Source organism: Lactuca sativa, chromosome 1, assembly GCF_002870075.4.
Source record: "Lactuca sativa cultivar Salinas chromosome 1, Lsat_Salinas_v11, whole genome shotgun sequence".
In the NCBI taxonomy this organism is placed as follows: Eukaryota; Viridiplantae; Streptophyta; class Magnoliopsida; order Asterales; family Asteraceae; genus Lactuca; species Lactuca sativa.
The window spans coordinates 168,329,213-168,354,685 of NC_056623.2; the positions used below are offsets into that span (position 1 = coordinate 168,329,213).

The 25,473-nt window shown below is 36.4% G+C and overlaps 1 protein-coding gene across 16 annotated transcripts; it reads left to right on the plus strand.

The window, feature by feature from the left end:
* Positions 1-13,624: 13,624 nt before the first annotated feature.
* LOC111885073 (uncharacterized) lies at positions 13,625-19,890 on the plus strand. Of its 16 annotated transcripts, none has more exons than XR_008224524.1 (13): positions 13,625-14,463; positions 14,574-14,618; positions 15,478-15,523; positions 16,085-16,192; positions 16,251-16,665; positions 17,445-17,761; positions 17,889-17,957; positions 18,302-18,513; positions 18,639-18,735; positions 18,817-18,873; positions 18,958-19,110; positions 19,194-19,515; positions 19,598-19,890. XR_008224524.1 is itself a non-coding variant. In XM_042895458.2 (5 exons), exons 1-4 carry the CDS (start codon positions 18,444-18,446, stop codon positions 19,034-19,036), a joined length of 303 nt encoding a protein of 100 aa, XP_042751392.1. In that variant the 5' UTR covers positions 17,965-18,443; the 3' UTR covers positions 19,037-19,110; positions 19,194-19,890. The 16 variants fall into 16 exon arrangements, 1 of the variants encoding a protein (XP_042751392.1); XR_008224528.1 differs by having other exon boundaries at positions 19,604-19,890; XR_008224532.1 differs by having other exon boundaries at positions 19,194-19,480.
* Positions 19,891-25,473: the final 5,583 nt, after the last annotated feature.

The window sequence follows — 25,473 nt, forward strand, 5'->3', positions numbered from 1 at the left end:
AGCATAAAGCTGGTGAGTTCATAAGAGTTTAGTGTGAGTTTTTGTATACAAAGTATTAGTGTTAAAAATGTATCATTACGTTCATAAGTAGTAGAAACTTAGAAAATCCCATATTTTCCAGGAAAAACATTGTAAGTGACAATCTGTGAAAAGTATGCATTCTTTATTTCTTTGAAAATAGTGTATTGTAAAAATACATTGGCAAATCCCCAAATAACAAGCGTGATAGGATAAGTTAAACCCGTGATCAATGATAGAGGTGCAAGCTTCCTTTAGTGATAGATACTTACTTACTTCGGGATGTAGTTTAACATTTAGTGTAGTATTTTAGAGTAGTTGTAGGGTATTCCTTGTATATTACCAATAGTGAGGATAATAGAGGATCCCATGACCTTCCTGGTCATGCATAGTGTAGTGAAGTAGTGGCATCCCTGGGCCTGTACGGCACAGACTGAGTTAACAGTCGGGATGTAATAGCGTCTGCCCCGTATAGATCTATACATGTAGAGTCGTCTCCCTGCTGGAAAACTCCGGGCGTAGTGGATAGCGAATAGAGTATCTCGTAGTGGGTTAGTGTATTATTGTTTGTTTAGTGTTTTCTCTGTTGTTATAGTGTAGTAATCTTTTAGTGTTGATCATAGTGTATTCTCTTACTAGTGTATCGTCTAGTGATAGTGAGTATTATAGTGTAGATAGTAAATACTTTAACGAGTAGTAGCGGTAGCGACCCTAACCATACCTATTATGGTTATCTTAGTGGGGATGTTTCTTAGCACATAAGTGACATTAGCATTAAGTGAAAGCAGTAATATTCGTGTCCCATACTGATATACAGATTTTATATAAGTAAGAAATCAACGACAGTCGGACGGATAACTACTACCCTAAGCCCACAATCAAACAAGAACAGGAAATAAGGCGAGATATCGGTCCTAAGTCCTCCAAGTCTTATTTATATAAATATATCAGAGTGGTTACATTTTATAAGCAAATTGATTAAATAAAAGTATTTTTCCAAATGAACATTTAAATTCTGGTTCACTGTTTAAAAATAATCTGAAAAGGGTAAAACCCGTTTTTAAGGCATAGGGACAAATCACATGTGATTTGAACTAAGGGTAGTGAATCACATGTGATTAATCTTTGTAACTCGGAAATCATTCTGTAAAACTTTACATAAACATTTATAAGCAACTTGTATCTCTCCCCTAAAACATGTAAAACATTTGAAAGGTTCATTAAGGGGTATGAACTCACCTGAAATCGTAGAAATCGGGTGAATCGGGTAAATCGGGTAATAGTGTCGATTGAGCATTTGGTACCAAATAATAACTTGAGCACCCTTTTAGGACCCTAATGTCATATGAAATATGTATTTTACAAGAAGTTAATCATCTTATGCTTTTCATTATAGAAATTGGACATTCTAGTGTCGTTTTCGGGGTTTTAAGGTCTAGAAAGGGTCCCCGGGAGTGGTACAAGGCCATGGATGATTTATGGGAGGGTCCATGAGCTCACTTTCTTAGAGTTTATGGCCTAAAAGCCATTCTTTGGGAGTTTACGGCCGTAAGCCCCCTAGGCTTGGCCGTAAACTCTTGTGACACTCCAAAATGTGTGTTTAAGGCCTTATCTCACTTCCTTGATTTAGTGGTGTGTGTTTTGGACCAAGAGGGAAGGATTAAACATCATATATTGTGACATTTTTGGGGAGTTTATGGCCAAGACTTGTTCTTGGGCCGTAAACTCCTATAATTCCTTCAAGATGAAGGTTTTATTTGTACAACATGGTCCCAAATGGCTTAGAAAAATCCTAGAAGGCCCTATAGTGAGTTTGAAACAATTTGGCACATATTTATGGGGAGTTTACGGCCCAAGAACATCCTTGGCCATAAAATCTTCATTTGGTATCAAAATGAGGTGTTTAATGGTACAACACACTTCCAAAGGCCTTAGATAAATTCATTTCATGCATTAGGGTAGTTTAGGGACTTGTTTGACACAAAAACTTGGGTGTTTACGGCCCAAGCTTAGCCTTGGCCGTAAACTCCTCTTTTTGTGTTCAAATGATGTTGTTTAATGCCTTTAAGCCTTCCTTGTTGTCAAGTCTAAATTACTAAACACCCTAAAAGAGTTTTTGGAGCCTTAAACATGGATTTGTGGGGGTGTTTGAGGTGTTTACGGCCTAAGCACAAGCTTGGGCCGTAAACTCCTTTTTAAGCATCAAAATCTTGTGTTTTAGTGTCCAAACCCTTCTAGATATAAGCCTTAATTAGTGTACTAGCTTAAAGGAAGGAAAAACATGGTCTTGGGCATGAATTTGGGGGTTTACGGCCTAAGGAGCTTCTTAGGCCGTAAACTCCTTTATGTTACTTGATTTCTATGATTTTTGGCCCCTAAATTCAATGAAGCATGACTAGATTAAGATAGAGGATGAGTACTTACGTTTGGAGGTCGGAAATTAGCGGAATCGGGGCCGATTTCGAGTCTAGAGAGAGAAAGTAGAGAGAGAGAGAGTGGGTGTGTAGTAAATGAGTGTTCAAATGTTGGGCACACCCATTGCATATGTCTCGGGAATCACACCCGATACACGGCTACCCGATGTTTAAAGTTAACTGGGTTAAAACTTTTTACCCGGGTGAAGTGGTTGAAAAGGTAATACAACTCTATTAGGTTAAATGGGGTTAACACTTACGAGTTATATTTCTTATAATAATATCAAGCCATGCTTAAATTTAGATATTCGGATATTGACGATTCCAAATATTACATAAAATAACGTATAGTGACGCTTTCCGTTAGTGAAAATGGGATTTTTAACGGAATTAGATTTGGGGTTGTCACAATTCATTTCCGGTTCTATTCCTTTTTCCCTCTTAATGCCCTAGGCATTTGGAAAAATATAATACGAGAATATTATAGCATATGCAATCGATCCTATACCCGAAGCATATGGGACACGATTCATAATGTCTAACATAAAGACATGATACTCGATCAGTCTTTTGCTATAATATTTCTATTTGCCATGTTCTCATATTTTTTATTATGAAGAGGGTTGACGTAATCATAATCAAATTTTAAGAACGCAATTAACATTTCCATATATAGAATTTCATTATGTTGAACCATTCCAACATAACACTCATATATATTTGACTAAATTTGATTAATATCTCAATCTAAGCTTTTAGATTTGAAATGAAGTATGAATTCCTCTCCCTTAATTATAGCAAAACAACTTTTCAAACCCTACATCTTTGCAAATTGAAACTTTTGTTTTTCTATAATTAACATTGCTAACTTGCAACACTTTCCATAATAATTATGCTCCCACTAGCATAATAATTATTATCTTACTAGCATAACACTTATGCTCCCACTAGCTTTGATATGTATTCAGAAATCAGCTAGACTTCTAGAAATCAATACTTATTGACTTTCTTACCAAAGTTTAGATTTTTGATACAAGATGCTTTGATAAGATTTTATCTTGGCTTCACAAACTCATACACCTTCCCTTAGATAGCTCACATGTGTGTCTAAGCAATTTTAGAACTTACAACAATAAGTCTTAAATGTTAGACCTTTGCCATTTCTCAGAATTCGAACTTTGAAGAGGGATGCCGTAATCATAATCAAATTTGAAAATGCAAATAACAAAATTGCTAATTGATTAAAATCTACTTAGTGAAAGCATTTCCTCACAATCATTTTCATGAATTGGATACAAACCTTATGACACTTAGATTTTATGGTGTATGTGTTCCTATCCACGTGCATTTTGTCATAACCATAATCACAAGACAAGGTTAGTGACAAATCCAAACCTATATGGACTAAACTTGTTTAAAATTAATTTCTTGCCACCTGGCAGCACAAGGGTCTGCCATTGCTTCCAGGTTGTTATGCAAACAAATGAGAACTCTTAGAACTCACAAGTATAGTCAACTTAACTGGAATGGGCACATAAAGAAGAATATGTCAACAAGATAGGTTACAAACCTCAAGTCGTGTGCTAGTGTTTAACAATAAGTTTATTCTATATTAGTTCTTGAAACTTGTCAAAATCTTTAAGACTCCCACTGACCTCTTAACATATAAGATTCTCTTGTCATGAACCATTCCTTGACAAACAAATATTCTAGAGTTAGTGCGGATTCTTATCAAGACTAACACTTCACACAATTGGTCTTAGTTGGTCTTTGTCCTTACCAAGACATCACAACTTACCAATTTCAAATGTACAAGACTAAGAAACATTTTACTCTACATTTGATGAGTGTTTTAAACCTTCATTAAGATTATGTCACTCAAGGCTCAATCTTGGAGTATGACTCGAAGACTTGTTTTTGGATCGAAGTATGATTCACATTTTTGATTTAACCATTCCAACAATTCATGATTCCTCTTCTTATACATACAAATGCACTAAGATATCCTTAGAGGATCAATTGTGATGTGGTTTTTCGTAATCATTAACATGATCATAAAACTCAATACTAAAGTACTCTCCCATCTTTTCAGATTGGAGAAACTTTTATCTTTCTGCATAATTTGATTCTTCTTATTCGTTTTGTCATACATTGAAACTTTTTCAATGTTCAGAATTATACTTAAACTTGTAAGCATAACCATATTTATCGAACTTTAGTAATTCATGACGAATAGTCCTATTGTTCTTTGTGGTGGACCTAACCAACGCACACCCAGTGTACCCGATCCTCTAGTCCTTCACTTGACTCACTTATTCATGTGAAAAAGGAATCAGTCTTAATTTCCCAAAGATGAAGTTCTCATTCATCACACAATGCAAGTTACATGATTCCAAGTTTCTATCCAACTAAAACTTGGGTGATGAGAATTTTTCCTTATTTGGTAAATTTTGACACTACCACAAACGAAAGAATCAAATTCATATAGCTAAGATAGAAACATACAAACATCAATTTTCACAAATGCCATTGCAAGGAGATATAATAAGGTAAAAAAATTATTTGTTTATAAAATGTGGAAAACTTTTCCTTACAATGCAATTACAAATGAAAACTATGTTATTACAAATTTCTAAGCAATCTATCATAACTCTTAAGCAACAGCTCAAAAATACGATCATCGAACCATGCGATTGAAATCCATCTTCGCGACCAGATTCAACATACTCTTCCTTTAAGCTTCCTTCCTTTTGCTTGATCTTACAAAACATCAAAATGCAACCTTGCCACATCATGTATTAAGAATCAACAATTAGGAAATTAATAGAGTTTCATAGTGGACTGACCTGAAGTAGAGTCAAACCTTTTTGATTCTACCTTCTCTCAGATCTTTCAGGTAGTCAGGTCATCTTCGCTTCCAATGTCCCTTCAAATGGCAGTAAAAACAAATAGCTTCTTTTGCATTGGAACATGAGACAATCACATACTTAGCCTTTCTCTTTACCATTTGGTGAACCGAGTTGAGTATGGCCGATCCCTTTCCATTGGGAAGAGAAATATTTTCTGGACTTCCAATGTTACCATTGTCAATGCCCATGTCAGTTTGAGTGGTAGATCTTCCAGTCAACTTTGTTTGACCATTGCACCAAATCATTGTTGATTCAGCAACAATCAACAAATAAGTAAGATCAATGAGGGTCATGTTATGATCTGTCACATAGTAGTCCTTAATGAACTCCCTATATGACTCGGGAAGTGATTGAAGAACCCAATCAATAGTCAACTTCCTTGGGAACATGACACCCAACATTCTCAGCCTGTCAATGTGTGACTTCGTATCCAAGACATGTGCACACACAGACTTTCCATCCTTGTGTTTGCTATCCAATAGGGCTTGAGTGAGCTTGAACTTTTAGGTTAGGGAGGATAATTGGACGATGTGGAGGAAGTGAAGTATGATTTTCATTTCCACTAATGCACGACAAAGGGATTAATCTTTCACCTTGACCGTCACGTGGGATATCATCTTCAAGAGGAAAGCTTGATCCAAAAGATTTGGGAAGACCATAGCTGTCTGAACTAGACATCTGCAATGGGAGAAATTTAAGTTGGTTGAATTAGTTCTTTAATACAACACCCAAAAGAAATATTAAGGCAAGGACCTAACACAATATTTTACAATTCGGAAGAGGGATGTCGTAATCCAACTGCATAATATTTGAAGGTAGGTAAATGACGATTTACCAATTTCCACCATAAAAAACAAAATTGATAATTGAGTTTTAAATGGATTGAAATTCCTAGATCCCTTGAGATTCATTTAACTTTTCAATGGCATGTTTAAATATCGAATTGTGCCCTTCAAGTTTGTGTCTCGGATGCCGAGGATCACAAACAAGGTGTGAATGACCATGCAAATTAGTTTGGTACACCTAATCTTACAACCACCTAATCAATGTGCTGGTCAATCACATAGGCTCCATTGAGCAATTATTAACATCAAGCTACCCATTGCCATGCACTGTCAGTCCCAGATTAGTGTGCCGGTTAACCACACACGCTCCACTAACGACTTAACAAGGTGAAAAGTGCAATTTCATGGGTTAGCACCAAATTCACATCTTCCTAAGTAACTAAGATTGGGAATTTATAAGTGTTTAGGTAATTAGTATTTCATTATACTTTTAATGATAATTTAAATGTCCTGTCAAACCCATTCGACTAACAACCCTCCACCAGTCAAGGAAGCGGTGGGTGAGAGTGGACACCTATTAAACTGCCATTTTATAGACAGTAACCTTATACCCCAATTATAGACCGACTTTGTGAATGAGGCCTACTAACAGTAAGACTGACTTTAATCTTATACATATATAAATATTAAACCTATAATATTATAATAGTATAAGGGTTGAATTTTAAACTTTTAAAATTCTAGGATTTGGAACTAAATGTTTCAAAGTGAGACCTTGCATTTACAAATTCCAAAAATTGAGGGCATGTTTTGAAACTTGTCAAAAATTTTCAAATCCATAACTTATGAGTTTAATATAGGTTTTAAGAAAAAAAATCTTGACAATCCATAACTTGAGGACAAGTTATGGAGTTCATAAAACTTTTATGTAAAAGACTCTTCAAGTTCCATAACTTGAGGATAAGTTATGGAAGACTTAAAACTAATTTATGATGACATTTAAAAGTGATACTTTTCACTTTCCATAACTTGAGGACAAGTTATGGATTTCATCAAAAAACATTTAGATCAAAAATTCTAAGTAACAAAATCAAACAATTTGTCTATGATCTAATTAAACTCATAAGTTAAGATAATTCATATCAAACAAGTTTCAAAAATTAGCCTAATCATATAAACTACTAAAAGTCATGAAACTTTGACAATTATCTTTTATTTGGATGAGAATCATCATTCCCATGTCAACAAAATCAAATTTTAAGAACTAAAACATTTTGTGGTAATGATTTTAATCCAAAACAGGCCAAAAAACTTGAAAAACTACCCACTGGAGCACCAACTCGGCGAGTACATGAATTGGACTCGTCGAGTTGGACTTTTTCTGAGTGGACTCGGTGAGTCCCCTAATGGACTCAACGAGTTCACTGTCCAGAATGCAGAAAATTCGATTTTTTTTCTTTGAAAACCAATAAAACATCAAGTATAGTGGAAAACAATCAGAGGCTTTGATACTACTGAATGCTTTTAGTGTACTACAACATCCTATAGAGCACATACAACCCTGAATGCTTTGGATCTATGTTTTCTTTAATTATACATGCAATATTATTTCCAAAGCATTAAGCCTACAACTAGCATACAAAATGATATAAAAAACATAGAATTGAGTTCTAGAGTTACCTCTTGGTTGTAGCTTGTGGAACTTCTTGAATTTGGCCTTTAATAACTTAGTGCCCCAAGTGTTGCACCTTAAATGGAATCACAACACACCTTTGGACAAATGAGACTTTTGAAAGAGTTTCTTCCACTCAAATCAGCTATAGTGACTCCAAGAACACTAGTGTATCAAGTAGTCAATTTTGCATGCTAAGGGGCTTCTTATATAGTGTGGCAAGATTAGGGTTACACCATGTAAACCCTAATGTGCACGACCTTCCATATTCCTTAGGCTCCATGGGTTTAAACCTACATGGATCATACTTGGGTTTTCACATGGGTTTTGTTGGATTAGTGTCTAAGTCCATAACTATTTTGGTATGTACTTGACCCGATGGTGCATGGTCCTTTTGGGTTGCCTTCACCAAAGCAACTTGATATGATGAATTATAGAGAGAGAGGATTAATTATGATTTATTAATACATTATGAGAATAATATATTAACGGATAAATCATATTGTTTAATTAATATTAGTCAATAATTAATTAAGAATTAATTTGTGGCTAAAAGATATTAATTAAATAAAAGGGATTGGAACTGTTAATTGTGTGATAGTTGAATATTGGGCTAATGAACTCCATATTAGAGGAGTGGACGAATTCTATGGGGAAACCCATTAGAAATCGTTCAAGGCCTCTAAGGAGGGAGTCTATGGGCTGCTTAGGTCCTCAGTAGTAAAATTAGGGTTTCCTTGTTAGATAACCCTAATAGCCTCACTATTTAAGGACTCCTAGGGCACCAAAAATGTGGCTAACTGATTTCCTTAGGGTTTGTAGACATTTTGGGTGCCTCTCCTCTTCTCCCTCTTCATCCTTATTGCTTATGGTGTTTGTGACTCCATTAGAGGTGAAACACTTGAGGCACTAAGCTTTCAGAAGCCAATTACAAGAAGGAATAGAATGTTATTGCTACATAACAATTAAAGGTAATATCTAAACCCTAATTTCGTTCATAGTATGCTAGATCTAGGGTTTGAGAGCTTTGGATGATTATTGCATGTACAATTAGATAAACCTAGATCCAAAGTTTAGGGTTTTGCATCTGCACCATAGGATTCATGTAGTGCTCATAACCCATCAGTGGTATCAGAGCCTAGAGTGTTCTTCTATTGTATTTGACGCAAAATTATGTTTTCAAAGATAAAAAATTATGAATTTCGAATCTGACCTGATTCACGTCGTGAACATAGTGTGTTCACCTTGTGAATTCAATATGTCAGCAGATTTCGAATTAAACCAGACTCATGTCGTGAACACAGTATGTTCACCTCGTGAATTCAGTCTGACAACACAATTTCAATATTTTTGCCTTTATTTGCTTTGGATAATTACCTTAAATTGTTTTTTCAAATTAAAATAAGATTTTTATATTATGGTAATTGATATCCTAATCAAATTAATGGATAATTGTCAATTTAAGATAATTACTTGTTTTATAAGATAAACATTGATTATTTATAATTTTGATTTGAGTTGTCTTGTGAAAAATTAAATTACGTCAAATTTAGATAATTCAAATTATTTGATTAATTTAATTATTTGTAATTTGATCTAGATAGTTGTGAAAAGTTACAAAACTTGCCCTCAAGTTTTTGAATTTAAATTTTGATTAAAAGTTTAATTTTGATATATTTAAATTCTAAAACCTAATGTTTTGAAAACAAATTCAAAAATTACCCTCAGGTTTTGGAATTTAAAATTTGATTAAAAGTTTGATTTTGAAATATTAAATTCTAAAACCCTAGTACTTTGAAAAGTTCAAATTACACCCTTATGGTTTTATCAAATTAATTAAGTTTATAATTAAAAGAGAGTTAATAAATCCATAAAGTTTTTGTTTACATTTAATTAAATTAAAAGTATAATTTATTAAATTAGACCACCTAGTATTTTAAAATTGTAAAATACACCCTTATACAATATATAAAATTAAAAGTCTAATATTATATATGTATAACTTAAATGCTAGTCTTACCGTTAGTAGGCCTCATTCACGAAGCAGATCTATAAGGGGGTATAAGGTTATGGCCTATAAAATGGCCGTTTAATGGGTGTCCACTCTCACCCACCGCTTCCTTGATTGGTGGAGGGTCGTTAGCCGAACGAGTAGGATAGGGCAAACCTTCTCCTTATTAAAAGTATAATGAATGTTAAAGTAACTAAATGTTTTTACAAAATTCTCAATCTTAGTTGCTTTAGGAAAAAGTGAATTTGATGCAATTCCATGAAATAACACTTTCTACCCTTGATAAGACGTTAGTTGAGTGTGTGTGGTTAACTGGCATACTAAATGGGCGCTAAGTAAAGGTAGTGAAGGGCAACTCGATGTTTGTCATAGTTCGGTGGAGCGTGTATGGTTAACTGGAACATCAAATAGGTGACTGTAACATTGGGGGTACAATGTAAGTTTGCATGGTTATTCACACCCTGTTTTGTGATCCTCGGCATCCCAGTCACAAATCGAGGGGCATATCGAGATTTAAACATGCCAATGACAAGTTCAATGAATCTCAAAGGATCTAGGATTTTTCAATACATTTAAAACTTAATCTCTTTTTCGTTTTTCATGGTGGAAAATTAGTGAATCGTCATTCACTTACCTTAAAATGTTATGCAATTTGGGTTACGACATCCCTCTCTTAAGTTGTAGAGTATTGTGCTGTGTCCTAGCCTTAATATCTCATTTGGGTGTTACTAAGGACTCAATCAATCAAGTAACTTGTATTTTCTCCCGTTTTGTAGATGTCAAAGTATGACAAATATGGTCTTCCCAAATCCCATGGAACAAGCCTTCCATATGAAGATGATATTCCATGATTCGATCGAGGAACAAGAGATCGTGCTTGACTTCCTCTAACTCCTCCTATTGTTCTCCCTAACCCACAAGCTCAAAGGATTGAAAAGTTCAAGCAAACTCAAGCCCTGTTTGCAAGTAAACATGAAGAAGGAAATTCAGAGTGTGCACAAGTCTTAGAGATGAAGTCACACATTGATAGGTTAAGAATGTTAGGAGTCGTTATCTGTGAGGAGCTGGCTGTTGACTGGGTTCTTCAGTCGCTTCCTGACTCATATAGTGAGTTCGTAAGAGAGTACTATATGATAAGCCACGACATGACCCTCATCGATCTCACCTATTTGCTTGTTGCTGCTGAATAAGCAATGATTTGGCGCACTAGAGAAGCCAAGTTTATTGGTGGATCTTCCTTCCAGACCTCTATGGATATAGGCAATGGCAACGAAAGGCATGCCATGGTCGAAAAGTTTGATCATAAGAGAAAGGCAAAGTCTGAAGTAGTTCCGTGTGCTGTTCCAAAAGAGTCAATTTGCTTTTATTGCCAATACAAGGGGCATTGGAGACGAAGCTGCCCAGTCTACCTGAGAGATCTAAGAGATGGGAGAGTCAAGACGTTTGGCTCTACTTCAGGTAAAATCCACTATCTAACTCCATTAAGTTCCTATTCATTGATTCTTAATACATAATGTGATAAGATTACATTTGAATGTTTTGCAAGATCAGTGAAAAGAGAGGAAGCTTGATGGAAGAGCAAGATGAGTCTGATCACAAAAAAATGGACCATGATCGCATGGATTCAAAGATTAGATTTTGAGCTAGCAAGTTATGATATATTTGTTAGGAATATTTAATTACATAGTTTTTCAGTTGATTTTGCATTGTAAGGACGTGTTTTCCGCTGCTTTTATGAATAAATAAATTTTTTATTATATATATATATGTATATATCCTTGCAATGAAATGGTTGTGAAAAATTGATGTTTGTGTATTTCTATAAATGGATGTGATTCTTAGTTATGATATTCATGGTGATGTCAAAATTTTCTAAGTAAGGAAAGATTCCCATAACCTAAGTTTCAATTGGACAGAAACTTGGAATAATATGATTTGAATCATGTGATGTATGGAAATCATGGTACTTAGGAAATTAAGACTAATTCCTTGGTCACACAAGTATGTGAGTCAAGTGAAGGACTAAAGGACTAGAACACAATGTCGTGCACTAGTCAAGTCCACCATAGATAACGATGAAACTATTCGTCACAATTCACCAAAAGTCTGGTAAATGTGGTTATACTTGCAAGATTAAGTGTAATTCTGAATCATTGAAAAGTTTCAATGAATAGCAGAACGAATAAGAAGAATCAATAAAGGTAGAAAGATAAAAGGTTTCTCAAATATAAAAAGAAGGGAGAGTACTTTTGTATCAAATTTTGTGATCATCTTAATGATTAAGAACCATATCACAATTGATCCTCTAAGGACATCTTAGTGCACTGGTATGGCAAATAAGAGGAATCGGAAATTGTTAAATTGTTAAATCAAAATGATGAGTCATACTTCGTTCCAAAATCAAGTCATAGAATCGTACTCCAAGATTGTGAATTGAGTGACACACAATCATCAAATGTGAAGTAGAAAATGTTTTTCGTACTTTTGCACGTTTGAAATTGGTAAGTTGTGATGTCTTGGAGAAGACAAAGACCAACTAAGACCAAATGTGTGTAATGTTTTTTCTTGATATAGACACACACTAACTCTTGGATATTTGTTTATAAAGAAATGTTTCTTGATAAGAGAATTTAATATGTCAAGAGGTCAGTGGGAGTCTGAAGATCTTGAAAAGATTCAAGAACTAATCAAGAGTAAACACTATCACACGACTTGAGGTTTGTAAACTATCGTGTTGACAAAATTCACTTTCTGTGCCAACCCTGTTGAGTGATTATGCATATGAGTTATACAAGTTCTCAATAGACTGCATAAGGCAAGCACTTTGTTCGATGAAAGTACATTGACTGGCATAGGTAAGTTGCTAGATAACTTGGAAGCAACGGTGGGACTCTTGATGGCAAGAAATTAAGAATGAACAAGTTCTGTCCATAAGATTTTGAATTTGTCACAAACATTATCTTTCGATTATGGTTATGGCAAATTCTCATGGTCAGGAACACATACACCATAAAATCTAAGTGTCATAAGGTTTCTCTCCTTCATGAAAATGATTGTGAGGAAACGCTTTCATTAAGAGAGATTTTAAGAAGATAGCGATTATGTAAATTGCATTCTCAAATTCGATTATGATTACGGCATCCCTTTTCATAGTTCGAATTGTGAGATTTGGCAATTAGTCTGAACATTTGGGACTTAGTAATATAAGTTCTGAATTAGTTTAGACGTACATGTGATCTGACTAAGGAAAGGTTTGTGAGTTTGAAAAGCTTAGATAAAGGCTTATCGAAGCACATCGTTTTGGAAATATGAACTTTGGAAGTCAATAAGTATTGTCTTTAGAAGTCCAACTATTTTCTGAATACGTGTGAAAGCTAGTGGGAGTATATATGTTACGCTGAAATGGATATAATCATCATTTTAGTGGGAGCATGATTATTATTTTAAGTATTGCAAGTTGGCAATATTAATTATAGAAAAAAAAAAGTTTCACTTTGCAAAGTTGTAGGGGTTGAAAAGTTATACTACTAGAAAACAGACCTTTATTGATGCGCTTTTTACGACACACATTGATTAATGATACACAAAAGGGCGTGCCCTAAAAATAATGTCAAATCTTTAGAAATTTGAAGAATTTAGGGTGCATATTTTACGACACACATTGATTAATGATACGCAAAAATTAGTGTCTCATAAAAAACACGGAGGACACTTATTATAAAATGTGCGTCATCTGAATATGTCGTTTTATAATTTATTTTAATGAAACGCGTGTTTTAATAGCATCCCAAAAATTAACCCCCCCCCCTATTTGATCCTCTCTGAGTCTCCCTTGTTCTTCTATTGATGCCTCCATCTTTTTCCATCGATGCTAATCTTTGAATTAGCTAGAAGGAAACCCTAGGGCCTTCATCTTTACCTACATCCAACAACTCCAACCCTTCTTCGTTTGTCGAACATAACTCGGGCTTTAATCTGCAAGAAAACCTCAACTGCATCCTCTACATGAAAAAAACCCCTAATTAGCAGCCACATGTTGATGTTAGGTACCCTTGAGATGAAAGCCTCATTTTGATGTAGAGATCCCCTTGGGCTCTAATGTTAGGGTCGATTTCTCATACATTTAGTTCTTACATCCCCTCTCACCAAACCCTTAGCATCCCAAAATAACCCTAGTCTTCCGTTCTTTCATCTTAGTGACTAGGTTACCGTCGACATTACCTCAAGTGTTTTCAATTGTTGAGTTCGGCTGCCACAAATACGCTCTGTGTTTTCTCTTTGCTCCTACTAATGGTTTGAACTAAGGTATTGTTACAATTTTATTTTCTCCTCTGCCCATAGGAGAAAAGGAAGGCACAATTCGATTTGGGTATTATCTCTTTGCTCCTACTAACGATCGTATTCTCCAATTTGCAATGAAAACGAAGGCACAATTCGATTTGGGTATAATCACCGCCTACTTGAGCCCTAATTTTCGATTTTCGTTATCGTACCTCTACTTTCTTCTATGTTTTTTATTTTGGAGTCGTGAAGGACCAACCCTACCAGAAGAGTCTGTATTGGATTCGATTTTTGGTGTTGAAGGCTTAATTTGGGGTTTTTCAACACATGTCTAAAACATTAGCAGATGGAAATCTGTCTTTGGACAAAAGAGGTAAACTTTGAACATTTGTTTCATTAATCTTATAGTTTTGATGATTTATACAATTTCATTTTGTTCTATGTGACTTTCTATGTATGATGGTTGTCTTGTATAATCCTCAGGGGAATATTGAAGAACATTCTCAGCTCCTTTGTGAAATCACCCCGGTTAGTTCATTTGAATGATAATTAAAAAAATATATGTTTTCATATGTTTTTTTTTCATAGCTAATAACGTAGTTCAAGTAAATATATGATAATTATGATTGTTAACTCCAACATGCATAAAAACAATTGCAATTGAAAAAGTTATTGAATTGGTGCATGATGAACTTTATGAGAAATGAAGCAAACTTCTATAATATATCAACTGACACATTAAGGATCAGAGGATGAAATATATTTTGTATTGATTTTGATTTCTTAATTTTGGTTGCAGTAGCTCAAAATGGTAAGGGTACTCCTATCTTGAATATTTCTATAACTGATTAGTATTAATATTCAATATTTAGTATGAGAGGATATTTCAATAACTGATTACTATCAAAATGGTATTTTATTAATATTTAGTACAAAAAAATGATTAGTATGTAAATTATTCAATATTTCAGTATGAGAGGATATTAAGTTTTGTTCAAACAATCGATTTTGGTCCTTATTTCACGCTACTAGGGACCAAAACTGAAAAATATTTCAATTATTGGCTGATGATTAATCCATTGTAGCAATATCTCACTTTGATCAAATGGTTGTAATGGTATACAGGCCAGCCCCCATGCTTGGATGGCATTCATCTTTTATTTCTTTTTATTATTATTATCCATTTATAACATTGTACTTACATTATGAATAAAAGTACAATGCTATAAATGGATATATTTTTGAAAGCCCAATATTGTAATACAAAAAAAAGGAATCGATATAACCTCGCAGCATATAGCTGAATCCTTCCAAAAAGAACATAAAAGAATAATAATAACTATAGTTATTTATGTGTATGTTCATTTTTATTTCTCTTTTGCTTCAGGAACAACACTTATGGAGCCCAAGTATCAAGAACCCACAAAGCACTAGTATGATATTATCTATTTTTTTATAAGAAATTAATATGTTTAGTTTTTTTTAATTGTTCTTATGCGTTCATATATTATTCTTAGTAGGTGTGGTTGGCATGCTGCCACATCTACTAATTTCTTAAGGAAGTATCGAGTTATAGGTAATCTTTTCAATTTTTTTTTTTTATCTAGGATCATACTTTTATATGAAAGAAAATGTTAAAAACTTAAAATTGATTTTAATGACTTGCAACAGTTTGAAGATTGTAACTAAAACATTGTATTATGAAAGGAAATACATGTAGCACCTTTTTTTTTAAAGTGGGACAAGGACTATTCTTTCGATCTCATGTCTGTGCAAAAGGACGAAAATGCCCTCAGGCCTCATCATCTTCATTATGACCAAAATGGCCATGATCGAAACTAACCTAAATGGTAAAAACGCATTATGTTTCCCTATTATCCAATGGTTTAAGCGGCAATGTATTTACAATTTGTTACTCATAATAGCAACATTCTATGATTTTTTAGAAAATTGATTATTTTTGAGAAATTTTCAGTTGAGATTTTCACTTGCAGGCTTTTTTTAACATACTTAAAGATCATATACAGGCTGTTTCAATAGCCAATCTTGGAGACATTCAAGATACACACTCCTCCAAGCTTAGGCTAACGAATTCTACTGAGGTTTGATTTCAAATCTTTTACGGTTTCATGAAATGTGTTTAATTTGACATTGTTTCAGGTATACGAGGCACTTGAACATCGATTAGTTATTGCAGAAGCTGCTCAGAGGCTGAGACTTCCTTTAATTTCAAAAGATGGTGAGGTTCATGAGGAAGAAATAGAGAAATGGAGTGGATTTTCAAGTAATTACACAAACATTAGCCCTGAATCTGCAGTTGGTGGTGTTCCTAATTGATTTCTTGGAATAACACCTGCTTATTTATGGCAAACTCGGGACCAACATGCACCATTACCTATGGTAACTTCATTTCATCATGTCTTTTTTCCCCTCAAGTTTAGTTTTTTTTATATATATAATATTGATCAACTGTAGTAGGATGTGGGAGAATACCAAATGCCACTTCTTCGTGAGATTGAGATCCATTTAAAGGCTAAATGTGACATGTTGGCTGATGCTTTTATTGATGATTTGGGTTAGTTTGCATTGCACCACACAAATACGAATCCAAATACTTTTAATGTTCATTTTATATTATGATATGTTTGATTCAATTCTGTTGTAGTGGATGTATAAGGATAAATTAATCAAATTTAGGACATGTCACATATGGTTTAACATGGTTCTTCTACTAATTTTTAGTTAACTGTTTTTTTTAACTTATTTTCATATTGGGTAAGTAGAAGAAAATCTTTAACTATATTTTTGAATTTATGCATATTAGAGTATTAGTACAACAGTCTTAGTTTTTTGCTTCTTAACGTTTCTCTCTCATGACTCTTAATCTTCTGATTCACCTTTTTCTTCAGACATAAAGAAGATGTTCTGAACCTCAACAAAAAGGATTTGACAAAGCTTCCTAGAAATGTATAAGTTTGTAATTCAACAACATGTACGTGTCTGTATAGTTTTAATTTAGGAAGCTGCACTTTTGGTCCCTATAGTTTTCAATTCTAACAGGAAATGAATTAATTGCAGTTTTTGTCCCTATAGTTTCTAATTTAGGAAATTACACATTTGGTCCCTGTAGTTTTTAATTCTAAAATTAGGAAATTGATTAATTACATTTTTCGTCCCTATAGTTTTTAATTTAGGAAATTTACATTTTTGGTCTTTTTTTCTCATTTTCGTATGTAAAATTACTTGTATAATTTATATATTTGAGATACATACATAAAAAATAATTCAAAAAAAAATAAAGGAAGAGAGATGATCTATTTATTAAAACAAATAATAAAATAATTATATGGCCAGGTCAGCCTCTTGATACTCAAAAGAAGCTAAAGAGGCGTATCTAAGAAGAGATCATGCAACTGCACAAGAATTTTCCTTAAAGGCTATACAAGAATGGAGTGCTTCAGAATAACTTAATGCAAAAGCAGCAAATGAATTTTTAGCAATTAGAAACTGTGAAAATGATGGTTGGAAATTGGATTTGCATGGTCTTCATGCATCAGAAGCAGTGCAAGTTTTACAACAACACTTACTCAAGATCGAAGCTCATGTGTCAACAAACCCTAAACAGCAACAACAACAATTATCTAAGTGAAGATTGTTAGAAGTCATTACAGGTAAGTAACATGAATTTATGTGTTATGTGTTGGGTGCTAAAAAATAAAATGCGTATTTTTTATTATAATTTTATTAGGAAGGAAGTTAAAAAGGAATGATTGATGTAATTTGCTTGTGATTGTGAAGGGAAAGGTAGTTATAGCCGGCACAAGCAACACTTCCAATAGCAACAAAAAGCTTTCTCACTGAAAAAGGGTGTGTTTTCTTCATCTTTTTATATATTTTTAGGAGTTAACAAAAATAAGTAAAAAAACCACATAGTACGCTTTTTATTGACAACAAGTATTATTCATATGAGGCAAGGATTGGGGTTATAAAAGTGCAACCTAAATTTCATCAATAGTCAACTATTCTATCAAGTGCATAATGGTTTTGTACTACTAGTTGACTATTTGGGGACAGATGGATTACTTTTTAACTTTAGATTCATTTAAAAAGTTTATTTTTCTTAAGTTATATGATAACATAAAAAAACATAGAACAATTGGTGTTTAGAAGTGTGGTAATTCATATGTATAATTTATGTTTCTCGGAATTAGTAGGCTTGACATTGGAGATTTAAAATCGGTTCAATTGTGTACAATATTATTGATTTGACAAAGCTTCAGACAAAAATGATTTTCAGCATTTGATTTGTGATTTACGATTATGAGAAATGGAAGATCTGTTGTATAAGGAGCTATGGAAGGCATGTGCGGTTCCACTAGTATATGTTCCAAGAGATGGAGAATGAGTTTTCTACATGGAGCAAGTAAGTATAATAAACTTGTTAATTTTCCTTCAAAATCTCTCATATCGTTTACATTTTCAACATTCTTTTGACCTTCAACTTCTATTCTTCTTCTTAAATCTTAATCATATACGGTTTTTGCTCAGTTAGAGGAATCCAACAATCAGGGAATCAATTAGAGTATTCCTCAGTTCAATCTAAAAATCAAAGATTCTATGTCGTGTTGTTTATACTCGGCTTCTGGTAAGTATGTAAACATGTTGTTCTTACAGTGTGTGATTTGGGTTATGAAGTTTTAGAATCTAGATTTTGTTACCTTTATAGGCTGAACAAGATACATATGAAGTTTATGCTCAAATCACTCTACTTCCAGAAGCAGATGTAAGAGTTCACATCTTAAATTCTTTACAATTTATAACCTTTTGTAACTGTTTTTTTTTGTTTTTTTTTTGTAATAATGAATAGCAAAGTGATCCTACTGGTCTTGATAAATGCATTGACGACCCTCCAAAGGCAAGTATCCACTCTTTCTGCAAAGTCTTAACAGCTTCAGACATAAGAACTCATGGTGGTTTTTCAGTGCTCAGAAAAAACGCAAATGAATGCCTTCCCACATTGGTATTTCACTCTCTTTCTTTTCTTCTAATTTCATATGTTTTCAACAATTTAATTTTCTAATTTTTTGAAGTATTTTTGTTCAGAACATGTCGCAACCTCCTCCTACTTAAGAAGTTGTAGTTAAAGATCTTCATGGGACTGATCAACCCAATTGGATTCACATTTCTAGAAAAGAAAACACCAACACTCCATGGCTAATAAGAATAAAAAAATAAAGATATGAGGAAAAAAAGGTAAAATAAACTCGTATGTATGGATATGATTTGTATGGTAATTAAATTTAGAGTGTATGTATGTTTTGGTTTGCATGCAGTCTTTGTTTGGCAGCTTAGACAAACTTTATAGCACCAGATCGTCCATGTCACTCTTGGTAAAACAAATTTAGAGTGTACTTCTTCCATTCATGTTAGTAATTTGTCATTATGATGTGTTTTTTCTTGTGCAATTTTATTTTTAGGACGTATTTTACTTTATTAAATGTCTAAAGTTACAGGACATGATTATGGGCACATCATGGAACATTTTAGGGCAGTTGTTGATTTTCCTCTTGGTGATCCATCAATGAAGTGGCCAACTTGCATCATGTAATAACATTTTAGGGGAAGATGTAGGTATATGTTTTCTTAATGAATAATGTAATCATATGTACGAATATGAAATAAAGTTTGTTATTTTGTATGTGCTAATCATGTATAGGTAGAAAACAACCTCTATTGACTTGTTTTATCTTTCCATGGATCGATTATTTGTATGACATTAAATTTTATGCAATGGATTGTAATTTTTGTATTTCGTATTTTATTTTTTGTTATGAGACATTAAATGCAAATTTAATTTGAAAATTAGTAAATCTATAAATAATTTTTTTTAAACATTTAAAATTATGATACGCAAAAATGTGTGTCATCTTCATTTACGACATGGCCTTTCTTGACAGGGGCTTCCTTGATACGCATTGCGTGTCATAAACACGCGCGTCATAAGGTTACGACACGCAAATGTGTGTCGTCTTCCTTTATGACAGGTCCTTCCTTGACACGCATTGCATGTCATACCTGCGCGTTGTAAATGTGTGTCATAAATGCGCGTCGTAAATGCTCGTCGTAAATAGATGACGCGCAAAAGTGTGTTGTCTCTCGTTATGACAGTGCCTTTCTTGACACGCATTTGCGCGCTGTCTGAGCGTTTCACGACACGCATTGCACGTCGTAAAAGGCGGTTTTTCTAGTAGTGAACGTTGTTTTTGCTATAATTAAGGAAGAGAATGTTATACTTTGTTTCCAATCTAAAAGCTTAGATCAAGAAATTTCAAGGGTATATTTATTATTTGCATTCTCAAAATATGATTATGATTACGGCATCCCTCTTCATAGTTTGAATTTTGAGAACACGGCAAACAGAAATATTATGATGATATTATAGTAAGAAACTGGTAAAGTGTCACGTTTTTTTATTATGAATTGTATCCCATACGCTTCGGGTATAGGGTCGATTACATACGCTATAATATTCGACCGTTCTAAAATTTTCCAAATACCTAGGGCATTTAGAGGGAAAAAGGAAATAGAACCGGTTTTGACTAAAATAATTAAACAACTATTAAGGACAATCTAAGGTTCGCCAAGGATTGGTTTGTGACAACATGTAATTTCTATTTTGTACACTTATTCAAATCTATCAAAGTTAGACTCGTTTTCCTGTCTTTTAGCACAATTTATGGTCTATTTGAGTGTTCTAAGCCTAGTATAATCTAGGTATGGGTCTTGGGATGAGTATTTGTGAGTCTAACACCTTGTAAATGAGCCAAACACACCAACACAAAGTATGTGCGGCCGCACACCCGAGTGTGCGGCCACACACCCACCCCAACCGCACACTCCCACCTATATATATATGATACTTCGTCATTTTAAACACTTTTTTAACCTTCTTCAAGACTGGAACTCGTTTTCTCTCAAGTATCATGCATATTTCACTTCAAATTTTCAAATCAAGTAAGTGTTGCTTCCTTGATTTGTTAATACAAGGCCTTAACTAGCCTTTCCCTTTCATTTGATCCATGAAAACACGTATTTGGTGGTAAATCTTCAAAAACACCAAGAACACCAAGAACACACACTACCTTTTTGTACTTTAACTACACTTTTAAGCCACTAAATTGGGTATACACTTGTAATAGCTTGATATAAGCTAAGGATCCTTGAAGTTATGCATGAAAAATGCCATTTCATATGATCTTCAAGTGTGTACGGCTGCACACACCATGTGTAACCGCACACACCCATTTAAGGGTCCAAAAAAGTAACTAACTTCCATTCTGGATAAGCAATGGTCAAAACACCTTCCCTAGAACATTCCTAAGGCTTGGAATCATGTTTTTGACACACTTCATAGCACTTGGCCGCACACTCTGGCCGCACAAACATAAAACCCATGATTTTGTGGCGTTACACTCCAATATAGGTCCATATACCCCTTATGTGTAATAGCCTGGATTCCCAGGTATTATTCATTTATTTATTTTTGATGATTTGTTAGGAGACTCGGCGAGTTGGAGCCTAGACTCGCCGAGTATGATCGTGGATTTGGACGCGGGTTCACGCCTGGACTCGGCGAGTCCAAGGAATGGACTCGGCGAGTCCGTGTTGTTTAATGAAACCCTAATTTCTCGGGTTTGGAGCCTATTTAAAGGGCCTTATGGCCGTCATTTGTGCTCACCAGTCCCCTGAGTGAAACCCTAGTGAGCTTGAGCATTTGGAGTAAGTCAAGGAGCCATTATTGACCTTGGAGGTGTTATCTAGCAAAGGAAAGGAAGCAACAGCCAAGGGGAAACAAGAGGAGCCACTTCCTGAAGATTTGAGGTCTAGAACATCACATTTGAGGTACTATCTTCGAGCCATTCTCTGTTATGTTGATGTCCCTGTTGATTTAGGGCTTATTGAGCCCTTTTGTGGCTAGATCTAGTGCTTCCTTGGTCCCTTAAGCGAGTTAGGTTCTGGATCTGGACCCTTGGAGGTCCAGAGTGTCCCTTTTGTCCAAGCTTTTTATGAATCCATGGGGGTTTTGGATTGGGGTTTTTGTGTTTGAGGTCAACACACCATTTATGAGTCATGGGGTGTGATATGAGCATCAAGACATGAACTTTACGTGATAAATGTGCTTAGGAGGGCCAGATCTATGAGTTGTTGGAGCGGATCTGACCTCAGAAGTGAGATTGAGTTGGTGCATGGCATGGACTTGCCGAGTCTGAAGAACAGACTCGACGAGTAGCATGAAGTTTATCCTTAACCATTCAGCGAGTGGTCTTGCCGAGTTAAGGGTCGACTCAGTGAGTCTGGGAGAGTTAGAGAGGGTTGACAGGTGGACTGAGTCGAGCTGGAACTCGTCGAGTTGTTCTTGAGACTCGGTGACTTGAGTTGTGGTGGCCCCGCGATTCATGCTAGGTGGAACTCGTCGAAGTCAGGGGAGTACTCGACGTGTCAAAAGAGAATCCTAGAGAGTTGGTGACCACGTATAGACTCGCCGAGTCGCTCTAGTGCACTCGCCGAGTCTGGTCAAAGTTGACCGTTGACCGTTGACCAGAGTTGACCAGTGTTGACTTGATAAGGGCAGTCAACCTTAGTGGTAAAAGTGTTAATTAGAGATGTATGATGTTATAGGAGGATTATAGCTCGGAGGATCGAGCACGAGTGATTTCCAGGATTCGCGAGTTATCGAGATATACGAGGTGAGTCTTCTCACTATACTTTACCTTGAGTAGGTAATCAGAGTTATGAGACTGAGTATGTGTATGTTATATGTATGTTATGTGTTGTACTGCATGACGTCTATGTGATTTATGATGTGCATGCTTATAGAGTTGGAACCGGAAGGTTCGCAGAGTTAGAACCGGTGGGTTCATAGAGTAGGGTCTACGGACCCACAGAGTTATAGCCTCGAGTGGCGAACTCCTTGTACCGGACATTTGCTGAGCTTCAGGCAAATGCCCGGAAGAGGGAGATTGAGCTAGCGACTCAGACCAGGGAGGTGGCGGAGTCTCAGGGGAGGGATCGGCGACCGGCACAGTCTCAGCCGGCAGCCAAGCGGGCCTAACCCGCTGATCCCAAACCAGGGAGCCAGAAGAGCCGCACTTGTGGAAAGTGTGGCAAAGGTCATGATGGAGTCTACAGAGCGAGATCTTGCTATAAGTGTGGCAAGGAGGGGCATATGGCCAAGGACTGCCCCAAGGGGTTTGCGGTGTGTTTTCACTGCAACCAGACCGGACACCAGAAGGCGGAGTGTCCGCAGTTGCGGGGATCAGCTCAGGGAGCACCTCAGGGATCTGCCCCTGCCGCCATCAGAGCTACAGAGAGTCGGCCAGTGAAGGCCGAGGCACCGAGGGCACGAGGGAGAGCCTTTCAGCTGACCGCGGAGGAGGTCCGCGCAGCGCCCGATGTCGTGGCTGGTATGTATTCTTTCATGTATTTATTTTGATGTTGAGATATTATGCTTATGTTATGTTATGCGTAGGTACTTTTCTTGTGAATTCTGTACCTGCCTTGGTGTTATTTGACTCGGGTGCGAGTCGGTCTTTTGTATCTTTGGCTTTTAGTTAGCATATCAGTGTTAGTTGTGAGGCGTTGAGTTGGCCTCTGAGTGTTTCCATAGCTGATGAGAGGGTGATATATGCCATGGAGGTTCTCCGAGGTTGCGTAGTCGAGATTTTCGGTGTTGAGTTCCTGATTGATCTGGTTCCTATTGCGATGGGTGATGTCTGTGTCATTGTGGGCATGGACTGGTTGAGCAGATTCGGTGCGGTTATCGACTGCGAGCGTCAGCTGGTGACCATACGAGACCCTAGTGGGGGAGTTCTTTCGGTGTACGGCGAGGGTACACATTCAGGATCAGTGTTTTGTTCGGCCGCTAGGGCAAGGCAGTGTCGACAGCAGGGCTGTAAGGGTTTTGTGGCGTATTTGATGGATACACGGGTGGATTACGAGAGGCTGAGTTCAGTAGAGGAGGTTCCGGTGGTGCGTGAGTTCCCGGATGTATTTCCCGAGGAGTTGCCGGGTGTGCCTCCTGTGAGGCAAGTGGAGTTCAGTATCGATTTGGTTTCGGGAGCCGCGCCTATCGCTAAGGTGCCCTATCGTCTTGCACCTCCAGAGATGCAAGAGTTATCCTCGCAGCTTCAGGAGCTGTTGGGGAAGGGATTTATTCGGCCGAGCAGCTCGCCGTGGGGAGCGCCTGTCCTGCTCGTCAAGAAGAAGGATGGTTCACACCGGATGTGCATTGATTACCAGGAGTTGAACAAGTTGACGGTCAAGAACCATTACCCGTTGCCGAGGATCGACGATCTGTTCGATCAATTGCAGGGAGCATCTTGGTTCTCCAAGATCGATTTGAGGTCTGGATATCATCAGGTGAGGGTGCGGGATGAGGACGTCCAGAAGACAGCGTTCAGGACGCGTTATGGGCATTATGAGTTTGTGGTGATGCCTTTTGGACTCACCAATGCCCCGGCGGTGTTCACGGATCTCATGAACCAAGTGTGTAGGCCGATGCTGGATCGGTCGGTGATTGTGTTTATCGACACATTCTAGTATATTCGAGATCTAGAGAGCAGCATGAGAAGCATTTGAGAGAGGTTCTCGGAGTTCTGAGGTCGGAGAGGCTTTATGCCAAATTCTCCAAGTGTGATTTCTGGTTGCGAGAGGTCCAGTTCTTAGGACATCTCGTTAACCAGGAAGGGATATTGGTCGATCTGGCCAAGGTTGAGGCGGTGATGAGTTGGGAAGTGCCGAGATCACCCTCCGAGATCAGGAGTTTCCTAGGGTTGCCAGGGTATTATCGAAGGTTTATTAAGGATTTCTCCAAGATCGCAGTGCCACTCACCAGATTGACCCGGAAGGGTGTTGCTTTTTCATGGGGCCCCGAGCAGCAGGCCTCCTTTGAGACACCTCGCCAAAGGTTGTGCGAAGCCCCAGTGTTAGCTCTCCTGGAAGGGATGGAGGACTTTGTGGTATACTGTGATGCATCGATTTTGGGGTTGGGAGCGGTGCTGATGCAGAGGGGGCATGTGATAGCATATGCATCGAGGCAGCTGAAGCCTCATATCCCACCCATGATCTAGAGTTGGGGGCAGTGGTGTTCGCCCTCAAGATTTGGCGTCACTACTTGTATGGGGTTCGGTGTACGATATACACGGACCATAAGAGTTTGAAGTATTTGATGGATCAGCCCAAACTAAATATGTATCAGAGAAGGTGGTTGGATGTGGTCAAGGATTATGATTATGAGATCCTGTACCACCCATGCAAGGCTAATGTGGTAGTCGATGCATTGAGCCGCAGGGTGGAGAGCATCCCGCTGCGGGAGGTATGTTTG

What these genes read in the sequence shown, in the direction of transcription:
- LOC111885073 (XM_042895458.2), top strand. Translation starts at nt 18,444, where the DNA reads ATGGAAGGCATGTGCGGTTCCACTAGTATATGTTCCAAGAGATGGAGA. An exon ending in GAGTTTTCTACATGGAGCAA is followed by an intron (nt 18,514 to 18,638) that starts GTAAGTATAATA and finishes GTTTTTGCTCAG; the next exon opens with TTAGAGGAATCCAACAATCA. An exon ending in CTCTACTTCCAGAAGCAGAT is followed by an intron (nt 18,874 to 18,957) that starts GTAAGAGTTCAC and finishes AATAATGAATAG; the next exon opens with CAAAGTGATCCTACTGGTCT.